The sequence below is a fragment of the Ascaphus truei genome, chromosome 9 (assembly GCF_040206685.1).
Source record: "Ascaphus truei isolate aAscTru1 chromosome 9, aAscTru1.hap1, whole genome shotgun sequence".
Classification (NCBI taxonomy): domain Eukaryota; kingdom Metazoa; phylum Chordata; class Amphibia; order Anura; family Ascaphidae; genus Ascaphus; species Ascaphus truei.
Genome location: NC_134491.1, coordinates 54,933,671 through 54,956,412, shown reverse-complemented (window position 1 = coordinate 54,956,412; position 22,742 = coordinate 54,933,671). Strand labels below are relative to the sequence as shown.

At 42.3% G+C, this 22,742-nt stretch overlaps 1 protein-coding gene across 2 annotated transcripts in view; it reads right to left on the bottom strand.

The window, feature by feature from the left end:
• Positions 1-22,742, bottom strand: part of AKT1 (AKT serine/threonine kinase 1) — a 68,520-nt gene that overhangs the window by 8,170 nt on the left and 37,608 nt on the right. Inside the window, exons 3-10 of one of the 2 annotated variants that reach the window (XM_075614935.1) lie at positions 14,431-14,559; positions 11,153-11,264; positions 9,351-9,498; positions 8,772-8,903; positions 8,393-8,458; positions 7,086-7,154; positions 5,322-5,447; positions 3,074-3,202 (exon numbers count right to left, since the gene is read on the bottom strand). In XM_075614935.1, the coding sequence (XP_075471050.1) occupies positions 3,074-3,202; positions 5,322-5,447; positions 7,086-7,154; positions 8,393-8,458; positions 8,772-8,903; positions 9,351-9,498; positions 11,153-11,264; positions 14,431-14,559 (911 nt within the window). Of the gene's footprint in view, positions 1-3,073; positions 3,203-5,321; positions 5,448-7,085; positions 7,155-8,392; positions 8,459-8,771; positions 8,904-9,350; positions 9,499-11,152; positions 11,265-14,430; positions 14,560-22,742 lie in introns of those variants that run through there. The other variant, XM_075614937.1, reaches the window with a different exon arrangement.

Below are 22,742 nucleotides of genomic sequence, written 5' to 3'. Positions count from 1 at the left end.
TCCTTTATCAGGAGCTGGGAGTTCTTTCTTCATGCAGGAGATTTGCAGGGGGGGGGGGGTATATGTCTCAAGCGTTGCAAACTGGAGCACGGCTCCTAAAACTGGTGCAAACTGCGTCATTTTAACACTGCACGACTCTGCGTCAAGGTGCCCGTGCTCCGTTTTTTTGCCGCAGTTTGTGTGGCTTTGACCTTGGCTCCAAAAGAGATCAGAGTCAAAACGTAAGAAGCCACATTTGAGAGATTCCCACGTACGTCACGGCGCCCAAGTTGGAGCGGATGCAAATATTCTGATTTGTGTTTTGGAGGAAATTGCGCCATTTTTATACATGTGTCCCATCATTTGGCAATGTTGGTCATCGGAAATCAATACAAGGCAGCAACCATCACCTACAGTAGGGGTGGTACTCCAGTCCTCAAGGGTCACCACCCCACACCTACAGGATCATTTAAGCAAACTAAAGTGACTTCAGCCTCTCACAGCCAACTAGAACAAAGGCTTGTAGGCCAACCAAAAGCTTTTGTATGCGATGTAAAAACAGCTGTGCTTGACATCAAATATGGAAAACCAAACTTCCTTGTCTTTTATGTTTGGTTGCTTGTAAAACACATGCCTTTGAAATTACGCACATAAGCAGATCATCATTCTCAACACGCCAATGTAGGATTAGAAAGGTGTGTTCTGCACAAAAGCCACTTGAGTTTTACTAGCACTAAATGTTCGTAATTTCTTCACTATATAATAGCGATCGTCCCAGAGATTCTTCACCACAGGGTTTAGTGTTGCTAGATAAAAACCTAACATTGGCAGACAAACCCACAACTACTGCTCATTTCAATCCTGTAAAAGGACAACCGAGCAACATCTCCCAACTGGTCCCTACTCAATATGTTCTGAAGAGCAGAGTAACGTGTTGCTGTCCCCGCTGAAACAAAAGGGGTTAAGTATGTTTCACGCCCCATAATAAAATGCCCACAAACATAACCAAACACAGGAGTAAGAAGCTGTATGCAATTTGTGTTTGCCAAGTTGCTAACAACTTTATGAATTGAACTTGCGGTGTATAACGGCTAGTTGAATGAACTTTGTATAGTCATGCATAGGTCAGCGATGCGGAAACTGGGGGTCTCGAGATTTATTTGGGGGGCGCCGGCGGTTGCAGAGGTCCCGTGCTCTTCCCCAAGGCATTTAAATTACATGCCGGGGGACTGCACGAGGCCTCTGCAACCTCTACTTACCGGGATTCAGCCGGCTTCAGGACGCGTGACCATGGCAATGTGGCGTCAAATTACGCCGCAAGGTCATGTAACGTCACGGTTGCCCTGGTAACATGATGTCAAATGACGCCAGGGGTCACGTGACCTGACACGGCCACGCGAGGTAAGGAGGGGGGCTGCCAACGGAGGAGGTAAGGCAGGGGGGGTGCAAAAAAGTTTGCAAGCCCCTGGCATAGGTTATGGCAATAAACAACGGTGCCAAGTGGATTCATATAAACCCCATGCCTTATAATGTATAAAAAGATTGTGTATTTCCTATGTGCACATTTATTTCTTTTTAAAAAAAAACTCTTATTTGACCCTCTTCAAAACACGGCTATGTGAGAGCTATTTAACGTAAGACGAGGGATGGGCGAACTTTTCGGCAACGTTCCAATCCGCTGTGTAAATTATGTGGTTTTTTTTTCCACGCTCAAATTTTCGGTAATTTGTCCAAAAAAAAGTTTGGGTCGCCCAACATAAAAAGTGTTTACGCAAAAACAAAGCGCGAAAGCATACAATTTAAGGAATTAAAATATACTCTGCACATCAAAATGAGCATATTTCTCAAGTATCTCATGTGTGCTGCTTTTTGTGCCCCGGTGTCTCCACGTGCTGTACAAAAGATGTGTTTGGGGAGGTATGCAAGTAACTTGGGACTGGAGTAAAATAAGACAGTCTCACGCCATGCTTTTTTTAAATAAAATGTTGTGAAGAAATAGAAAAGTTTGTGCAGAATTCACAAGCCGCACTTTGACACTTTCGCCCATGTTAAGACTAGGATAGTGCACCAAAAGCATCCCAGTATTCAACGATTAAAGACTTTACCGTCATGTGAAAAAATGCAATATTACAGATTGCAACCAATACGTGTGTGTGTGTGTTTATATGAGGCTTTGTTACAATATGCCTGCCACAAGCAGCCAATTTTATGCACCGAAGTCTACTAAACATGGATGATCATCAATCCACACAGAACAGCTCCCGACAGCTGTACAACGGAATTTGCAAGAGAAATCACAACAGCTGTAAACACTATAGTCACTGATACATCAAAGCAGCCAGATCCACAGCACTGCCGCTCATGCACCAGATTCCAACAGAAAGCTAAACACAACTAAGCAACAACTGCATAAACATGATAACGAATGTGCAACTCCCATAATGGTGATGTAGAGTGGATACACATTTTTAAATGCTCTGTTACATGTCAAAAATGTGTAGCTACATCAGGTTGTATAATCTGGTTCCGATGACATCTGCACCTTCCCAGGTTACATGATTAGCATTCATTTATTATTATTAATTTACATGATATCTATTAAAACAAGAAGAAAAAAATAGGCCAAATAATTAAAATAGGAATTCTTATGCATCAATAGTGGTGTTTAACATTTAAATACGTTAATAATAATAACAACGATTTCATATAGCGCTTTTCTCCCAATGGGACACAAAGCGCGTCACAATGACAGTAAAGCGTCCGGTACGCAGCACGTAGGAATTATTACAGACACAGTCCCTGCCCAGGGGAGCTTACACTCTGTTTCTGGTGCCTGAGGCACAGGGAGATAAAGTGACTTACCCAAGGAGCGGACACTGGGAATTGAACCAGGTTCAAACTAAGTCGGTGTCACTGCTCACTGAGCCACTTCATTAGAGCTGGCCTATCCCACATTAAATCAAAATGGCATTTCCCTACTACAAATTAATCTGAAGCAGAAAAATGCAGATATAATTATTAATTATTAAGTGTCAATTTCAATTATTTTCAAAACAATTACAAAATGGTGTATTAACAATGAGAATAGACATACTTCAGGAGCAAGGTATTCTGGAGTGCCGCAGAACGTCTTCATTGTTGCCCCATCCTTTATTCCTTCTTTACAGAGGCCAAAATCTGTTATCTTTATATGTCCATCTTTGTCCAGCATAAGATTTTCCAACTTCAAAAGGAAGAGAAGAATGCACAAGAAAATCAGCTGCTAGCTACAGTGCAGCAGGTAACGTGGCTGCTCGAGGAGCCGCTGGTGGCAACATTGGTATTCTAAACCCCGGCTAATATCAGCAGATGTGGAGCGTTCCTCCCCTATCCTGCGTGCGTCTGCTGCTTGTAACCTCAGATAACCCAGTCACTAAGTGTAAGAGATGCTCAATGCAGAGAGGAACACAAATTCCAATGTCCACTTCAAATGGCTTAAAAATCAGAAAACGAAAAGCAGTTTATTTATAGTGATGGGCAAACTGGACTATTCGTGCAGCCTTTAACTACAGATCTGCTTTTGTTCCATACTGTTTACCATGCTGTTTTGCCAACAGTCGGGCACCGTGAACAGAAAACATTGGCTGCAGAACCTGCACTGGTTGCCAAAAGAAAGAATAGAGGTCAGTCTTTAAAGAAACAACCCGTCTTAGACTCACCTGCAACTGGAGATATATAGCTGCAGAGTTCCCACTTAGAAGGATGTTTGCAAAACCAAGCCACACATACTTATCTTCTCCGAACCTTTATTTATTTGCATATGTACTGTATTGCAAATCAGTTAAAGAGACTGCGTCTCCATTTCTTCAATTGATAACCTCTCATTTCAGGGGTTCTCAACTCCAGTCCTCAAGAACCTCCAACAGGTCAGGTTTAAAGGAGATCCCTGCTTCAGCACAGGTGGCTCAATCAAAGACTGAGCCACCTGTGCTGAAGCAGGAACTGATTGAACCACCTATACAGGGATATCCTGAAAACCTGACCCGGGAGGGGGGGCCTTGAGTATCCCTGCTCCAATTGATTAGAATAGCAATACGCTAAACTTGCAGAGTAAATGCGCAAACGTGCATTTTTATTGCGCAAACATTTTTTAAATCTCTTGGTCACGTGAGTGATCAAAATGCAAATTATTTTTGCATAGATTTATAAAAATAGATTCAATTGGGAACTCTAAAATAAGTGTTTTGTTTAAGAGTTACATTAGATTATGAGCTCTTCGGAGCAGAGACTCCTCTTCTACAATGTTACTTTTATGTCTGAGGCGCTTATTCCCATGATCTGTTATTTGTACTATTTGTTATTTATATGATTGTCACGTGTATTACTGCTGTGAAGCGCTATGTACTTTAGTGGCGCTATATAAATAAAGACATACATACATTAGAAAAGCTGTTAAACATATTTTAAGCACCACAACTCCCCCCCCCCCATCTAGATTTGTTTTCTTTCCAATCTTGCATTTCCACTTTTCAAATATAAAAAGATTCATTTAGGAAAGCTCTCCCCCCTTCCAATCTTTGCAGCATAACCAATCCTTCCCACTTTCTAAAATACAGTACAAAGTGCTTTGCCCAAAAAACATAAATCTTCTATTAAAGGGGCAACCCAAGCAATATCCTACATGTGTTTTTTTTTTATTATAAATAAATCAGTTCCGTTGTATTAGAAAGGACTTACTATTTCTTTCTTTTTTTTTAAACCTCAATGCAATTTTTAATGTTTTAATATACTGAGCATCCTTTGATTCCTTTAGCAGGTTTCAGCACACCTCCCCAGCAGTGCAAGATCTTTGTAACACTTTCCTGTTACCAATATTCCCAGCAGTTTGAGCTTCAAACTGTAATAGATAATGTTACTGTAGTAATATAAGAATACATTGTAGCTGCTGAGTTACACAGATGGAAGGACTGAAACTGAAAAGCAGCCATTTAGCGAACCCTGCAAATCAGGATCTTTGCTGATCGATCACGGGAGAACGAATCATTCGGCAGCTTAGGTAATTAGTTTTCAATAAAGGTAATCAAAGGCTGCACATATATTAAAACAAAAAGAAAAGAGATTTTTGTTTAAGCTGCTTGGATTGCATCCTTAAATCCGTTAAGGTCACTTATTTATTTTCAGCCTCATTGACCCACTGGTTAGATGACCAGAGACCTAGATTTGAGGTCGTGACAGCTTCTAATTGTAATAATACTCTAAAGGCAGCTGTTATTTGGTATATAAACAGTGTCTCATTTCTGTAGTTTCCACATGTAAAGATACAATGCTATCCTCCCCCCCCCCCCCCAAATAAACTGACTTACCTTTAAATCTCTGTAAACTACATTTTTCTCCGAATGAAGATAATCTAAAGCGGACACAATCTCTGCTCCGTAAAACCGGGCACGATCTTCTGAAAATATACGTTCTCTTGATAGATGGAAGAAAAGCTGGAAGTGAAACAGATGTCTGTTGATTCACAACGAGGTTTCCAGCGTATACAAATCATTAAATATGCACAGCAGCTCAGTTTATTGATCGTAGCACTAAAGACAAAAAATAAAACAAACACACCAGGGTCTCCCGTGTTTTACACGTGTTCCCCGACTGTTACAGTGGCCAATTAGCATAATTCAGGGCTCTGCTGCAGGTAACAGGATGGCATGCAGGTAATCACTCAAGTGCCAGTCTAGCTATCCATGGCCATTCACACGATGGATAAAGGTTATTGCACCTTAGTGAATACACCTAACTGGGTCAATTTTAAAGTCCTCCCTTTAGAGAAGTATCCCAACACCACGGGGTTCTCAACTCCAGTCCTCAAGACCGCTGCAACAGGTCAGGTTTCTGGATATCCCTGCTTCAGCACAGGTGGCTCAATCAGTCCCTGCTGCTACACAGGTGGCTCAATTAGTCTCAGCTTCAGCACAGATGGCTCAATCAGTGGCTCAGTCTTTGAATGAGCCACTGATTGAGCCACTTGTGCTGAAGCAGGGATATCCTGAAAACCTGAAATGTTGGGGGGCCGGGGGCTCTTGAGAACCCCTGCCCTAAAGTATTAGCTTGGTGTAATACAGTCAAGAAGGACTACAACTGTTTTTTTGCTTGTTTTTTGTATGACTTATGGAGGTGTGGGTCACCCCTCCCTATTTGCATGAATAAAGTCCTTTTGCACCCTCTTTTCGACAGTCCCATTTCATTGATTTAGGGTGCACCTTTTGCTTCTATTTTTGTTGTTAATTCAAAACTGTTACATAACAATACTGCACATTGTATAAGTTATGGTGGGTAAAAAAGTGACAACAAATGCCACGTGTGAGCAGATTCACGTCTGCAAAACCCTGCTTTTCCCCATTATCTCTTAGCATACAGTGCTTCCACTGCAGCCAGGGATTCTGGGAAATGACATGCAAATGAGCCCACACAGTGTGTCACCTAATAATACAAATAACCATTTCACATAGGGTTTTTTTTCCAAAGGGACTTAAAGCAGCAATACTGTCAAAACACTATGTGCTTTTTATTTTTATTTTTTATAAATCAGTATATAAGATAGATATAGATCAGACTTACTGCAATTTTTGTATTTATTTTTTCCACCCTTTATATTGATTTTTTTTTTTATTGTATTAAGTAAGCTTCCTTGGTTTGTTATAGGAACCATGGAAGTACTTCCACTTTTGAAACAGGCAGCCCTATTGGGTGACTTGGGAAGCAGGATCTTCTCCACGGGAGAATTAATCGATCTGCAGCTTAGATAATTGCACTGCCGTAAATGTAAAGAACGGCTGCATTTATTAAAACAGAAAGAGAAAGGGCGAGAGGCCAGGCCCCTTTAAAATGCTTCACAATTACAATATAGTGCACTTTACACAGCACTGTACATAGAAGTTGGGCATCGTCCCTGCCTCAACCAGCTTACAATGTTTGATGCTTGAGACAGAGATAAAGTGACTTGCCCAAGGTCACAAGGATCTGAGCCAGATACCTCTGCTTCCAATTTAGTGTTATTGTTTTCCAAGTCGGTGCCTTCACTCCCTGACCTACTCCTTCCGCCCCATGTCATACGTCGAAATTGAAATATTTACCTCTCCTCCGTTTGCATATTCCATAACAAAACATAAGCGATCATGCGTCTGAAAGGAATATTTTAATGCCTATAGGAAAGGGGAGGAAAAAATCTCGGTGACTATAATGGGTATGTGGTGGGAGACAAGTTATATGCAATTGCAGAACAGTAAACACAAGATGTCCATACATTTGGAAAGTCTCACTAGCGACAGAGTAGCAGGGCTACAAGTTGTAATCTTGGGTCAACGGGAGTACACAGACAAATGGCATTTATAAATACAGTAGGTGTCAATCATATATTTGGGAATTTATTAAAAATCTAAGCATATTACTGCCATTCTCTCGCTGGCAGGGAGAGCGTCACATCTAATGCATAACATGTTAATATTAAAGCAGCAATCCCCGCCCTACCAGGTGTAGAACAATCCTGGTTTCCTAAATTCTTACCCCTGTGCCAGTGCTGCAGCGGTGTGATGACCCATCAGTCACCACCGCGACTGGCAACAAAGCAGGACAGGGTGCGCTGTGACTGGCCATGGTGGTGACTGACAGGTCAGGCAGCACTGTGCCACTTAGCGGGGAGTGCAGAGGTAGAAGTGACCCAAAGGGTGAACGAGGGAGTGAAACGGGGACTCACAGTGTGTCAGGGAAGTGCAATGGGGGTGGGGGGGAGTTCTGACAGTGTGTCAGGAAAGAGAAGTGTCCATGTGTGCGCGTGTGTTGACGTGTCACATAGGTGGTTCCAGCACTGTCAGCTCCAGGGCCCCTCAGTTTCTGAGTAATTGCCAGTAAATGTACCGGCGTTATTTCCCGGTTTATACATCTTCCCCGTCACACAGGCCAGCAGAACGCTGGAACAGATGATGTTGCGGCTTCCTATTGGTCCGCGTGATGCTGGAGATTTAAAGCGCCATTTTGTTTCCCCTGGTGAAGACTGAAACGCCTGTATACCTTCACCAGTCAGGGTTTTGGGAAACAAGGGGTCCCTAGAACTGAAAATAGCACGGTTGATCTCTGTGGACACCCGGTTTCCTACACTAGGGGGAGGGAACGCTGGGCGAGTTGGGTTAAAAAAAGGGGGGGGGGGGTGGGAGGGGGGCAGCCAGGATTGCCACTAAAGATACAAAGATTTCTGTTTCACACGCCGATACAGAAGGATCCTGCATCTTATTGTAGAGTATGAGATTAGACAAAGCTGCAAACTAAGCTCTGGATCATTGCATTATAGATTTGCTTTTCCAACATATGCACAAGGTAAAGGAAAAAAGTGGCTGGTGTCATGCCCAAGCTCTCTACCCCCCAGAAACCGTGGCTGAGCACTTACAGTTAGGAAAGGATGCCGGGAATTCTGTAAGACGCGGTTTTCGGTAAGCGTGTGCGCTACTTCATCCTGGAAAGAAGAGTTCATTTTTACATTTGTTCATACCATAAAATGGTCCATAACACACAATACCAGTCTCTATTAAGATCGCCCATATGGGATTGAGTGCTTTCAAGCTGGGACCCTTTCTGTTGCTAATTTTGACTATCCCAGTTAAGCGCCTCCCTATCTACAAAAAGAATAGGCAGAGCGAGGGCACCTTACTTACCTGGAAATAAGAGGCAGAAATATGAGAAATAGTTCATTTTTTCCCCCCTACAAAGTCCTATCCCTCTTTGAAAGCAGAATAATGCAAAACCATGGCTGAATCTGCTTAACTTACCTTTGCAACAATTACTTCTTTCTTCAAGATTTTCATAGCGTAATATCGACCCGTCGCCTTCTCTTTAACTAAAATTACTTTTCCAAAGGTACCTTTTCCCAGCAGCTTCAGATATTCAAATTCATTCATTGTCTGTGGATATCAAAAGGCAAATCCATAATAAAAAAAAAATAAAAAAAGATTATTTTTCTCCCTGGTCTCGCATGTCCCCTTTTATTAAAGCACAATAATCATTGTTCCGTGGTTATTAAAGAAGAGCTCTTTCATTATGACTTAGCTTGAAAGGATATACATCAGGGGTCTCAAACTCGGTACTCAAGGACCACCAAAACGGCCAGCTTTTATGGATATCCCTGCTTCAATCAGATTGAGCCACCTGTGCTGAAGCAGTCACTGATTGAGCTACCTGTGCTGAAGCAGGGATATCCATAAAAGCTGGCCTGTTGCTGTCCTTTGAGGACTGAGTTTGAGACCACTGATACACACACAATAAATATTACACAGCACACACACCACAATCATAACAGAAATAACACAATCCAAATTATAAACATATGACTAACTGCCACTTAAACTTACTACTTTGGGTTTTGTTTTAGAAAGAGACACTTCCATTTCCTCTGCTCCTGAATTATCACTCGGGGAGCCAGACCTGAAGTCCATCATTTCTTCCTCCTGTTTCTTAAGGCCGTCAGCTATCGATTGGATGACTTTTGTCCATTCTTCTCTGGTAGAACACAGCAAAAACCTGTCAGTGAATATATACTGTACACCCAGCATGCTGCAGTGTGCCGTGCACCGGCCGAACCCGCTCTCTATCTGGTGAATGTTTGGTGAGCAACCCGACGCCGGAGCCAAGCAGCGGGATGGAGGCGCGAGCTGGCAGGCGTGCGCAGGGAGAAGAGTTTGCGCACCCCTGTTATATAGATGTGGGCGGTTATTTTAAAACACAAAGACCGTAGTCTAGTATTCAACAATAGGCCGACTAAGGGTTTTCACTAATTTCTGTATTACTACGTTGGAAAGGTCGCAGCCGTTTCACTCCATCCGACAGCTAGCAAACACTAAAGCAGCGAGAGGGGGAAAATGTGTGTTGCGTTTATTCCTTGTTGAGATTTCCCCGCAGTTTACAGAAGCAGGCTCTCTCATTCAGACCAGGAAGGCCCAAAGAGAACACAAATCAAATAACTCAATCACAAGACCTAGAAAGTAATTAGATTAAGCAAAGTAGCATTTTCACATTCCTAAAAAGGGAGACCTCAAAAGTTTCCAGAGTAACAAGAAACTCGTGACTTTGCGCAGGCATGCGCGCACGCGCACACACACGCACCTCTACATGTTCATCTAATAATATTTTATATAATAGCTGCCCTCACTATATCTTACATAAAATATGAACAGGAGAACCCAACTGATTTTATTTAAAAAAACATCCCTTTACAAGAAAAATGCTCATTTTACTGGCATACTGGCCCAGGTTTACTAAGTGGTGCTGTGCCATAAGACACCCTCCACGGTGGAAGACACCTGTCAATTCACCTGGAAGCACTCTACGGTGTCTTATGGCAGGTGCGCTCAACTCCTGTACTCAAACCCCACCAACAGGTCCGGTTTTCAGGATACCCCTGCTACAGCACAGGTAGCTCAATCAGACCCTGCTTCAGCACAGGTGGCTCTAATCAGTGGTTCAGCCTCTGAGCCACTATTTGAGCCAATTGTGCTGAAGCTGGGATATCCTGAAAACGTGACCTGTTTGGGGGGGGGGGCTTGAGGACTGGAATTGGGCACCCTCATCTTATGGCGCAGCATGGTAGTAAATATGGGCGTAACATTTCTCTGTCGAACTAGAAACAGAAACTAAAATAGGAGACTGAATGAAAGCGAATAACAAGTCCCCGATCTCCTCCACTAAAGACTCTTCAGCTTATTAATTTGTCTAGACACGTACTACATTCAAAATCTGGTGTGTTAGGTTCGCTTCCCAACATGAAAGGTTTGCCAGTAGTGGGACCTGTTTCTGTGCATGTGCCATCCCTTGTAACAGCTGCATCGTGATTAGCAGACGTTCCTGCCGCCTCATGTCCGCAGCCAGCGAGACCCAGAACTGGAAACAAAAAAAAACGCTCCCAAACATGTCTTCAAAAAGGACCAGTATGAGATCATGGCTTTGTTTGTATTCCCTTCCACGTCTTCTGGTGGGGGCATCATGCAGCGCGGAGATCTCGTCTGCTACGCGGAGATTACTACAAAAGGCACAGCCAGGCTGCCTCATTCCAGAGAAATGTTGCACTTCTAAACAGCTGGATTAAGCGACAGCACCAACAGTGCTAAATATGCACAACAGTGTTAGAAGGCAATTGCTAAATATGAATGAAACATACCGCTCTTCAGGAGAATCCACATGAAATGTTCTTTCAATTACTGTGGTCCACTGGAGGCATCGGATGATAAATGTGTTTGGTTTGGGGCGCTCTGTCTTCATCAGCTGGCATTCTATCACATGCAAGGGGAGAGAGGGATGCTTCACAAAACCTTTTCAAACAAATCATTTGTCTTTATTTTACTCAGCCCACATGAATAATTAGCTGCAAAATCTGCAAAAGTGCATCTTTAAAAAAGGACCGAGAGACAATTAGGTTTATTGATGACCAAATACAAACGATTAAGAAAAAAAAAAAAACTAATTGAGAAAGATCTAGTTATTTATAATAATAAAAGAGAAAGTCTCTGTCTGTCTCTCTGTCAGGGCCATAGTTCCAAGACGGTGAAACCTAGAGACCTGAGACTTTGCAGGCACACCCAGGGGACCCTAGGGGTGTGCACCTGTGTTCTTTTTTATTTTTATTGAAGCACGTTAATTCTATGAGTTAACATTACTCTCACAAGCAAGACAGCCACTGGGTGTTGTACCGGATAGGCTATGTATCTGGCACATGACATCATAATGCACATAGCCTGGTGGCAGAAAAGAGGTGGCAAATAGCTATAAAGTTTACGCAGAAAGCAGCCAAAGAAAGAGAGGAAGTCACAAGAGGAGAAAGCAAGAATGCTGGACAAAGGGGAGAGAGGTGGAAAGAATTGGGGACATCTGAAGGCAGTGGTGCGCAAACTGGGGGGGCGCGAGTGGTTGCAGAGACCCTGCGCTCTTCCCCGAGGCCTTAAAATTAAATGCCGGGGGGGGGGGGTCGCATGAGATCTCTGGAACCTCAACTAACCTTGCATCAGCCGGCGTCAGGAAGCATCTCCATGCTAACGCGACGGGGTCATGCGGTGTGACATCAAGCGCGTTGTGATGCGTCAAATGACGCCACGGGTCACGTGACGCGACATCACCCCGCACTGAACGAAGAGGAGGGGGGGAAGGGGGGGCAAAGCCCCGGGGGCCTAGAGGCAGGGGGGGGGGCAGGAGCAAAAGTTTGCGCACCCCTGTCTTAAGGTATAGACTGGAACGTGATCGGAAGGGGGTAGGGAGAGAAGAGGAAGGAGAGAGGGGGGGGGGAAAGGAGAAAGTCAGGAGAAAGGGAGACCCATGCAAAGCCAGGCTTTATGACTCCAGAGCACTGCTACCCGTCCAAAGCGGGACACTTTAGCTAGTGTTTCTTAAATTGTCATCACATCATGAAAACTGGTTTAAAAACAGCACCATTTGGTTACGTTTGTGTTTATTTTATTTTTATTTTATGTACATTTAAGCTAATCCTTTTTCTATCTTCAGCCATGAAATGCTCATTGGATCACAAATTACGTGTAAATCGTGATTAATGTAGCCGGAAATGGCCTGCCTTAGGTTGAGATATAAGCGCGTGCACATGGCGTGGGGTGCGCTCCGTCGCTCAAGCGATTTCTGCACATACTGTTTCAGGTGATGGGGAGGCGTGGCTATGATGTCACTTAGCTGGTTCACCGTGATTGGCTGAACCGCTCACGTGACGCGGCCGTCGCTTGAAAAGACACACTTTGTCTTTTGAAAACGCGGTCGCACCATCGCACTCCGTCATGCGCGCCCACTAGGGGCGGCCTCTAAGGGATTCTGAAATTTGTATTCTGTGCATGCGCCATTGCACACAGTATAAATCGCTGCCCAAAACACATACGCGCCAAGTACAAATTGCAGGGTCCCTTAGAGGCCACCCCATGTGTGCGCACACACGACGGAGCGCGATGGCGCCACCACGTTTTGAACGTTTGAGCGTTTCAGCCAATAATGGCGTACCAGCTTCGTGATATCATTGCCAAACCTCTGCCACGCCTCCATCTGCAGTATGTGCAAAAATCACTTGAGCTGCGGGCGCGCGTCACGCCATGCACGCGCGTGCTAAAACATGCACTATAATCTCAGCCTTGTGTCCTCATTCTGAGTGGCATGAGGTTAGAACAATTGACTTTTCAGGTGCACAAGCTTAGCCGCCTTCTACTCCACACGTTGCGTGATGTAAGACCATGGACAAGTCTTTAACACACCAAGAAACTGTGAGAATAACATACAACTCCCATGATAAAATACGCGGCGTGGTTAGTCCCGGTGGCATGGCCGCGAGCAAATCTCCCATTCAGTTTTAAAGTAGTCCTACTTCTCATTTCTGGTGAATAGGTTGGTCTTCACTTGGCTAAATGTGGTGACTTTGGCAGTGTTTCACTAGCCTGTCCCCTACATTGGTCATTAATGATTGCCGATGACCATCAGTTTTGCAAAGAATATAATAATTATTACCATTATTAGAAATACTGTTCGGAGATGCAAAAATGCGAGAGAAAAAAAAAAAAAAAACTTAAAACTGATCTAAATCTGGTTTAAATATTATAACATTTATAAATTTAAACCCTTAGAACAATATATTGTATTGTTTTCAGGGTCTTAATTGACAAATGTTATAAAAACCAACTACATTACCAAATGCCACATCCACCGAGGTTCAAGAAAGTAATGCAGAATCAAACCACGTAAACATGTCATGAATTTTGTGAGACAGCATCCTCCTGACAAATCCAGGCTACAAACCCGGCGTACAAATTATATTTGACATGTTTTAAGAGTGAATGAAAAGCCGGACCATTTCCTCGACTGTTGCAGCCAAAAAGTTAAACTGGGACTTTCACATCCCACAGCACAGAGAACTACTCTGCGGATAAACAAAAGTAGGAAACATAACAGAGGATTTGGACGGAGGAGAATAGGAGGAAAGCCAGAGAGGAAAGCAGGTATATATCTACCGCAAGTCTTAGCCCAGGGGTAGCCAACTCCAGCACTCAAGAGCTACCAACCAGTCAGGTGTTCAGGATATCCCTGCTTCAGCACAGGTGGCGCAATCAGTGGCACAGTCAAAGACTGAGCCACTGATTGAGCCACCTATGCTGTAGCTCGGATATCCTCAAAACCCGACTTGTTGGGGGGATCCTAGAGGACTGGAGACGAGAACCCCAGCACTACATGTTGAATGAAAAAGGCCTTGCCACACAGCTAAACGGAAGGCTTCTGCGCGTTTTGTTACAAAATCGAATACAAGAGTTCCTCTTTTTTCCCCAGCTATGGTGGAAAACAAGTGTGTTTACATTTGTTTTGCATACAGTACTAGCATCATGGACTTGCTAGCAAAATAGAGGCTGACCAACGCAGACAATATTACAGGGGGATAAAGTGAAGTGCTCATAGAATACTCACTGGCTACGGAGAAGTTATTCAAAGGGGTTTCTAACTGGTCGACATCTTGCGGCCGTTCTTTGTATCCGATGAATGTGCCATCTGTCTTGAGAAGGAAGTAGCGAGGTCTCCATGTCTTTATGTACTCTCCTGAAGAGCAGAACAAGCAAAGTCTTAAAACGTGTAGATCTTTAAAAAGGCGATGGAGGCACAGCTTCGACAACACAAAACACTGTTGAAATCGAAGGCAGCAACGGTAAGAGAAAAACAAATACTTTTCATTATTATGGTAGACTAGGAGTGGCCAACTCCAGTCCTCAAGGGCCTCCAACAGGTCAGGTTTTCAGGATGTCCCTGCTTCAGCACAGGTGGCTCAATCATTGGCTCAGTCTATGACTGAGCCACCTGTGCTGAAGCAGTGACATCCTGAAAAAACCTGACCTTTTGATGGCCCTTGAGGACTGGAATTGGCCACTGCTAGTCTACCACTTTAAAGGCTGTTAAAAAAAAAAAACAACAAAAAAAAAAAACAACAAAAAAAAAAAACACACACACACACCAGTAGACTATTATTATTATTCATTTGTACTCCTCCTACCATTTAAAAACCTCATGTTTCTGCAGAAACACATTTATTTCGCAGCAAGATGAAATTAGTAGCATTATACATCGATTTGGTGGGTCACGAATAATGAGGTTCATGTACACGTTCCAAAATTCCTGCTCAACAATTATCTCCGACAACAGTAGTTTTCAACCTTTTTGTTGGTTAAGGAACCCTATAATTATGTTGTTAAATTCTACCAAACCCCAACCCTCTAGTAGTCTGAGATCACATGCATTGTAAGGAACCCCAACCCTCTCTAATAGCGTGTCTGAGATCAGATGCATTGTAAGGAACCCCAACCCTCTCTAATAGCGCGTCTGAGATCAGATGCATTGTAAGGAACCCCAACCGTCTCTAATAGCGCGTCTGAGATCACATGCATTGTAAGGAACCCCAACCCTCTCTAATAGCGCGTCTGAGATCAGATGCATTGTAAGGAACCCCAACCCTCTCTAATAGCGCGTCTGAGATCAGATGCATTGTAAGGAACCCCAACCGTCTCTAATAGCGCGTCTGAGATCACATGCATTGTAAGGAACCCCAACCCTCTCTAATAGCGCGTCTGAGATCACATGCATTGTAAGGAACCCCAACCCTCTCTAATAGCGCGTCTGAGATCACATGCATTGTAAGGAACCCCAACCCTCTCTAATAGCACGTCTGAGATCAGATGCATTGTAAGGATCCCCAACCCTCTCTAATAGCGCGTCTGAGATCACATGCATTGTAAGGAACCCCAACCCTCTCTAATAGCGCGTCTGATATCAGATGCATTGCATATTATTTTGTATTTGGTAACACTTGCAAATGACCCAATATTGCCGGAAACCCTTTAGGAATGCCCGGGAAACCCAATGGCCCCTATAAACTCCAGTTGAAAAACACTGTCCTACAATAATGAAGTGGTACCCTGGGGGTCTTTAACATCGGGCTGGGTGCACGACGAGGTAAAAAAAGGATTAAGAAACAAAAAAAACAAAAAATAAAGTACAATGTCTTAAACTTCAAAACAAAAAACTCTACAAGTCTTGCACAAATGAAATCCACAATGGCAGAACTAAAGAAGTCAAACTGTTTCATGCTCAGAGATAAATAATACAGTTTAGGTTTTGCAACATCTGATCCTTAAATGCATAGCAAATGTACAATTCTGAGCAGATGTCCAATGTATTATTTCTGCCATTGTCATTTATCACTGTGACATATGGAGAACTTCTTTTCATTTACATTTTGCAATGCAAGTACTTTATACAACTATAAGCAATTTACACAATTGTAGAACAGCTTTAATAACCAAGCGAGGATATTCAGTCATGTTTCAGAGGAAGGGGAATAAATCGTTACAGCGCCCTTAAAGTATATGGTAAAATGTGTCTGTGTGTATGAGAGTCGCATTATTTTCATGGCTCAACAACTAAATTAGACGGTCTTGAAAGAATCAAAATAAACACTAAAGCGCATTCGAATGGTAATTCACCTTAAACCAGGGGTGGGACTACTCCAGTCCCCAAGGGCCAACAACAGGTTAGGTTTTAAAGATATCCGTGCTTCAGCTCAGCTGGCTGAATAAGTTGCTGCTTCAGCACAGGTGGCTCAATAAGTCTCTGCTTCAGCACAGGTGGTGCAATAAGTCTCTGCTTCAGCACAAGTGGCGCAATAAGTCTCTGCTTCAGTACAGGTGGTGCAATAAGTCTCTGCTTCAGCACAGGTGGCGCAATAAGTCTCTGCTTCAGCACAGGTGGCTCAATCAGAGGCTCAGGCTTTGACCGAGCCTCTGATTGAGCCACCTGTGCTGTAGCAGGGATATCCTTCAACCCTGGCCTGTTCGGTGGCCCTTGAGGACTGCAGTTGCCCACTCCTGCCTTAAGCAAATGTGAAATACTCGGCCTTCAACATCGATCTCTTCTGTTATAGTGTTCTGCTGTCAACTTCAAAAAAGTGAATTCTTAGGCATGATACCAGTCGGCTATTAAGGCCAGACTAAACAAGAAGGTTTGTGTTAAAAAAAATAACATATCAAAATATAAAACTATTATAAAAAAAAAAGGGAATATTTAAACACAGATGTAACCAGTGCAAGTGAAGAGTATAATGTTATCACGTTATTGAGATCAGCATTAACCCAATGCTGTCTGGAATGTATTGCAAAACGTTGGTGAAAATGTGCAGTTTATTCCCAACAGCAAAAAAAAAAACTCCTCCAAAACCTCTGGTGATGGCACTGTGGGATTTGATTTCATCATTTGTCTCTTGTCTTAAGGGTCCTATTCATAAAGAACTAAGGGCTTTGGCCAGAAACAATTTAACAATGGGCCCGACATAGATTGCAGAGATGAAAACCTCCATGAACACGGATGTCTTTGTTGAATTTGGTCTCCCCCCCCCCCCCCTTCAGTTATCTTTTAGTATCCTTCCTGTAGGAGTATCACATTTACATTTTGCTTTAAGTCTACAAACCTCTCCTCCCTCATGTTATGGAATATATATATATATATATATATATATATATATATATATATATATATATATATATATATATATATATATATATATATGCAAATATAGCTGTATGCTCATCTGCATGTCTTAGGCAGGTCTGCAACCCCGCCTTTCCCCATTATCACCCAGCATACAGCACTTCCACTGCAGCAAGGGATTCTGGGAAATGACATGCAAATGAGCACACAGTGTCACTTTTTGCCTCAATAACCATTTTTAACATGTTCCCTATAGGCTTAAGCTTGCTGCATGGTCACAGCTTTGAGCACAGCCAGGGTTAAGGTGCATACCCAGAAAACCACCCACAGACAGCTGTTTCGACCTTGATGGGTGGATGGTATATATATATATATATATGTACAGTGGTCGACAAATCACTAAAAAATCTACTCGCCAAACAAAAAAATCTACTCGCCACCTAGTACCACACGTGTGCTGCTTGGGCCAATAGGAGCTCGCCACGATGTTAAATCCACTCGCCCGGGGCAAGCAAATGTATAGGTTTGTCGAACACTGTATATGTATATATATATATATATATTTTTTTTTCTTAAAAACATAAGATGAGGAATAATGCAAACACTGTTTTTTTTATTATAGGAGAATAGCGAATTTGAAGCACTGCATCTAGGCGCTCGTACCAATTCTGCAGCCATAAAATGAAGCTGAAATAACATAGTAGCTTAAGTTATCAATGGGTTTATTGTTTTATTGTAATGAAATTGCACTGGGGCAGTTTCACTTCTGAACGACATGTGTACTAATGTTTGCTGTATACAAAACACACCCTTTATTGCTGGATGTCACGTGGAGAGCTAAAACTAATTATATCTTTTTGTTTTTAAATGGCATAAGTCTTAAGAGACACTGTGGCCTTCTTGGCACATGAAAAGTTAATCCTACTGAGAATGTAACAAGAATGCATTTTTTCCCCCCCAACAATGGCTTTCTGAATCGGGAGCTGTCTAGCCCTGATAAAGTGTCGAACATAAGAAGCAGCTGCCACTCCCTGGGAAGCTCAGTGGGTAAGTGGGGAATAACGAGGAGCTAGCACCCGCACAAACAAAAGAATATCCATCTTTATTTACCAACTGCTGCATGCTTGTTGCTGCTTTAAGCTATTCAAGAGCCCCGGTCACTCATTTAAAAATCAGAACCGGCTAGGAAACCCAATGTTTAGCCGTTGGCCAAACAATGACTTTTGTGAGAGAGAAAAATCTGCATAAAAATAAAAGGCCGTCTTTAGATCACGTTTTTATGGAAGCATTTCAAGGGCACAGAAACACAAATAATGCCCCTACTCTCACCTAATATACATTTACTCACCCCACTATGCCGGGGGTGCTCAACTCCAGTCCGCAAGCCACCCCCCCCCCCCCCCTCACCCTCAACAGGTCATGTTTTCAGTATATCCCAGCTTCAGCACAGGTGGCTCACAGTCCCTGCTTCAGCACAGGTGGCTCTAATCAGTGGCTCAGTCTCCGACTGTGCCACTGATTGAGCCATCTGTGCTGAAGCAGGGATATCCTGCAAACCTGACCTTTTGGGGGGTGGGGGGGTGTTGCTTGAGGAGTTGAGCACCCTTGCTCTATGCCACACAAAAGCATTTATTTCTAAAGCCTATAGTCTGTCTCCCATCTAGCTGCCGCTAGGTTTTACTGTATGGGACTCAGCAGCTGACTGATTGAATACTTCGACCATCATTATCATGTACAAAGCTTAGAGACAATATTGGTATTCATGGGATCCGCTTCCAAATAGGGTTCACATTGATACTACTTTTATTTATTTCAGTTCATATGAAGTATTCATTAGATACTTGTGCATATAATAAAGGCGTCTTCACGCCTCGCTTCCTCTGTTGCCTGCACAACAGGACTCAGTTTGTTGGGGGAGAAGTTATTATTTTTTTGCACCTCTTGCTTGAATCAAATAAGTTTACGGAAGCTAAAAAGCACAAGTGTATCAGCAGGACATTGCAAGGCTGCAGATCATTATCTCCTGCTCGGAAACTAGCTTGGAAAAGTGAGATATCCTTCTTGTGAAAGCAGTGCAAGTTTACGGTTGCTACAACAAGTTAGTGCAGGCGTGCTCAACTCCAGCTCTCAAAGCACAACACCCACCCAACAGGTCAGGTTTTCGAGATATCCCAGCTTCAGCATAAGTGGCTCAATCAGGTGCTCTGATTGAGCCACCTTTGCTGAAGCAGAGACTGATTGAGCCACCTGTGCTATCCTGAAAACCTGACCTGTTGGGGAGGGAGCTTGAGGATTGTAGTTGGGCGCCCCTGAGTTAGTGCATGATGTGAGCCTGTGAACAATGCGTTGCTGTTGCATATTTAACCCTTGCTGAGCCTCCTTATCCATGAAGGGTCTAAAGTAATAAAATACATTTTCTTTTGAATCCTGGATTTACTGCTTTTTTTTATATCCTGAAAATATACTTCATTTTGAACTCTCTTCTCCATACTGTTAATTAGCCAACTTTCTGGGTTTGCCTTTTAAACTGCGCTTTATAACTTGTGTATTATTTCCACAAGGTAGGTATGAACCTCTAACGAGAACTAGATTGTGTGTATAGTCCATGACATTTGTCACTTATTTGTGCACTTACACTTTAGGACGCGAGGGTCTTATTCTAGATGTTAAACTGTTAAACACAGGGCTAAACAGATTGCGACAGAGTATAATTTGAAAGTGCTTTTCATTTATTGCATGTAAAAACACACTTTAATTATTAATGTTTATTACATTATTTATTAATTATTATTACTACAGCTTGCTGGTAGAGTGCGTCTGAATGGTATGAAAGAGTTAACTTCGTACACGTTTAACAGGCGAACAAGCAAAGTTACTAAATGCCAATGTAACAATTCATATTGTACGTACAGTATCAACCCTGCTTCATTTTTACAAGATATTTGTTAAAATGACATTTTATAAAATGCTACGCAACTTATTTACCTCTCTGATAATTCTCTGAATAAGTCTCATCTGTAGGCGATAATGTCCAGTATTACACATGCAGTGACAAGCTGGACAAAGGAGAAATCCCAAGCACACGCAAAAATGTATTTTTTTAAAAATGTTTTTATCCTTAAAATAAAAAATAAGCAAGTCCTTAGATATGAAAACAAAGTCTGCAGCCATGTAAAGGTAAGAGCGTCAAAGTGTACACAATGGCAACATCTGAACTCCTGCTATTTGGCAAACAACGGACACTAAATAATTATAAAGGCAGGGGTCTGCTTATTTGCTTTCCACTCTAAGTTCTCCCTGTGCTTTCTGAATACAACCAAGTGTTATGACGCACTATAAACAATACAGAGAAAGTCGTTCAAATGTATAATTGTGAAGGTTCAGATGGAAATATTATTGCACCCACTCTAGAAAAATGAAATCATTGCTGCACTTTTTTTTTAAATGAACTTTTGTAATGTCGATGACCGAGAGAATATTATCTTTTTTTCATGACCAAACCGCGTAAGTGTACAAATACTAAATCACAGCGCCATATTTATTTCAAGAAGTGTATTTATTTTCTACAGAAGATTATGGAGCTTGCTTTACATTCACAACTCACTAGAAAGTATACATTCCAGTTGCCAAACAAATGAGAGGTTTTTGTATTATGGGATTTAGGAAGCTTGGGAACAAAAATAAATAAATAAATATGCAAATGTTTCTCCCAATATGCACACTGAGAGACAAGGACCTCTGGCTTGTTTGCCTATTCACAGTTGTGCAGAAGGGGGCCAGCCCTTTGTTAATGGTTTTTATTTTATTTTATCCTGGACACTCTGGATGTGTTCTCAGCCTTTGCCTCCAGCATACAGCTGCGGACGCTTTGGCTGTGCCCTGAATCTCAATGAGCCGGCTTAGACTGCAGTCAAGGGTGCTTCCCAATGGGGAGGTCAAGCTTGAGTCAGTAGACTGTCTGCACCAGACTGGCGCTCCACGGCTTATCCCAGCTCCCTGCCTTTCACACACCATATAAGGCAGCCCACTGTCACAACAAGCTAATTCAGTGCTAGGCAAATCCGTTCCCTGCTTTATTCTTACTCATTTTCCATGCAGCTGGATGCTAGTACATTACATCTAAGGCCCCTGCAGCAGCCTGCATGACAATGATGGACACTGCTGGCAGCAGGTTAAGAAGAAATGCTTCTGCCTGAAGTGCTGCTCTGGTTATTCTAAACCTTGCACCGTTTCTCACGCTCAGACAAAGCTACAATATCCGGCACCTGCTTAATTATCATATCTTCTCAACAGGTTTTTCTTTTCTTAATGAGCCTGATGTTAAAGAGCACAGAGTCCAATTTGTCAAGGGAAGAAGAAAAAGAAATAAAGTTTTGTTTTATTTTAAATAATAATCCACAGACAAAATGCCTGCATTTTAAACAGATTCCCCAAGTGCATAAAAAAGTGTAATGTATTATTCCTTTTAAAAACGAATCCAAAACATATGTTATACTTTAAATCATACTTAAAAAAAATAAAATCGTACACAAGTTTATTGCTTTGCACTAGTGTGTGTGCAAGCAACGTGCGTACACACACACACACCATTGATCTTAAGTTTCAGACTGACACTTATCAATAGAGGATAAAGATTTTACACAAAAGTTTTAGGGGGTGTTCATAAAGAAGTCTAATTATATATATATCTATATAGCTATCTATATATATATTTTTTTTTTTATTATTTTTTTTTTTAAACCGCTGGTCGGTTTTGTTAATGCGCCAGTGTCCTTACTTCACTTTCATCCAAGGAGGGGCGGCTCTGTTAACCACTTATTAAACACAGGCCATCAGGTGTTGCCCTGACATTTTCTATCTTAAAAACGTCGGATTTTTTAACGGCCTTTAACTCCATGCTGATCTCCTCCGGCCTGTATTCTACACCTGGGATATTTCTTAAATAATGGCATTTTCAAAGCTGTTAACATGACGTAAAAAAAGCTGTGTGTGTTGTGCACGCGCATAGTAAGTGAAACTTCTTTGACTTTTGTCACAGAAATTGTATTTGTATTGGTGATGTTTTAATTAAAAATCAAAATACAATTTCATTGACAAAACGCAAATAAATTTGACTTATAACGCGCGTGCTCGGCACACATCCCCTGTATTAGCTATTTGCACTAAGTGTGAATTCCTTGTGTGTATGTGTGTCAGTCTGTGAATGTATGGGTATGTGTGTCAGTGTGTGTGTATGTGTGTCAGTAAGT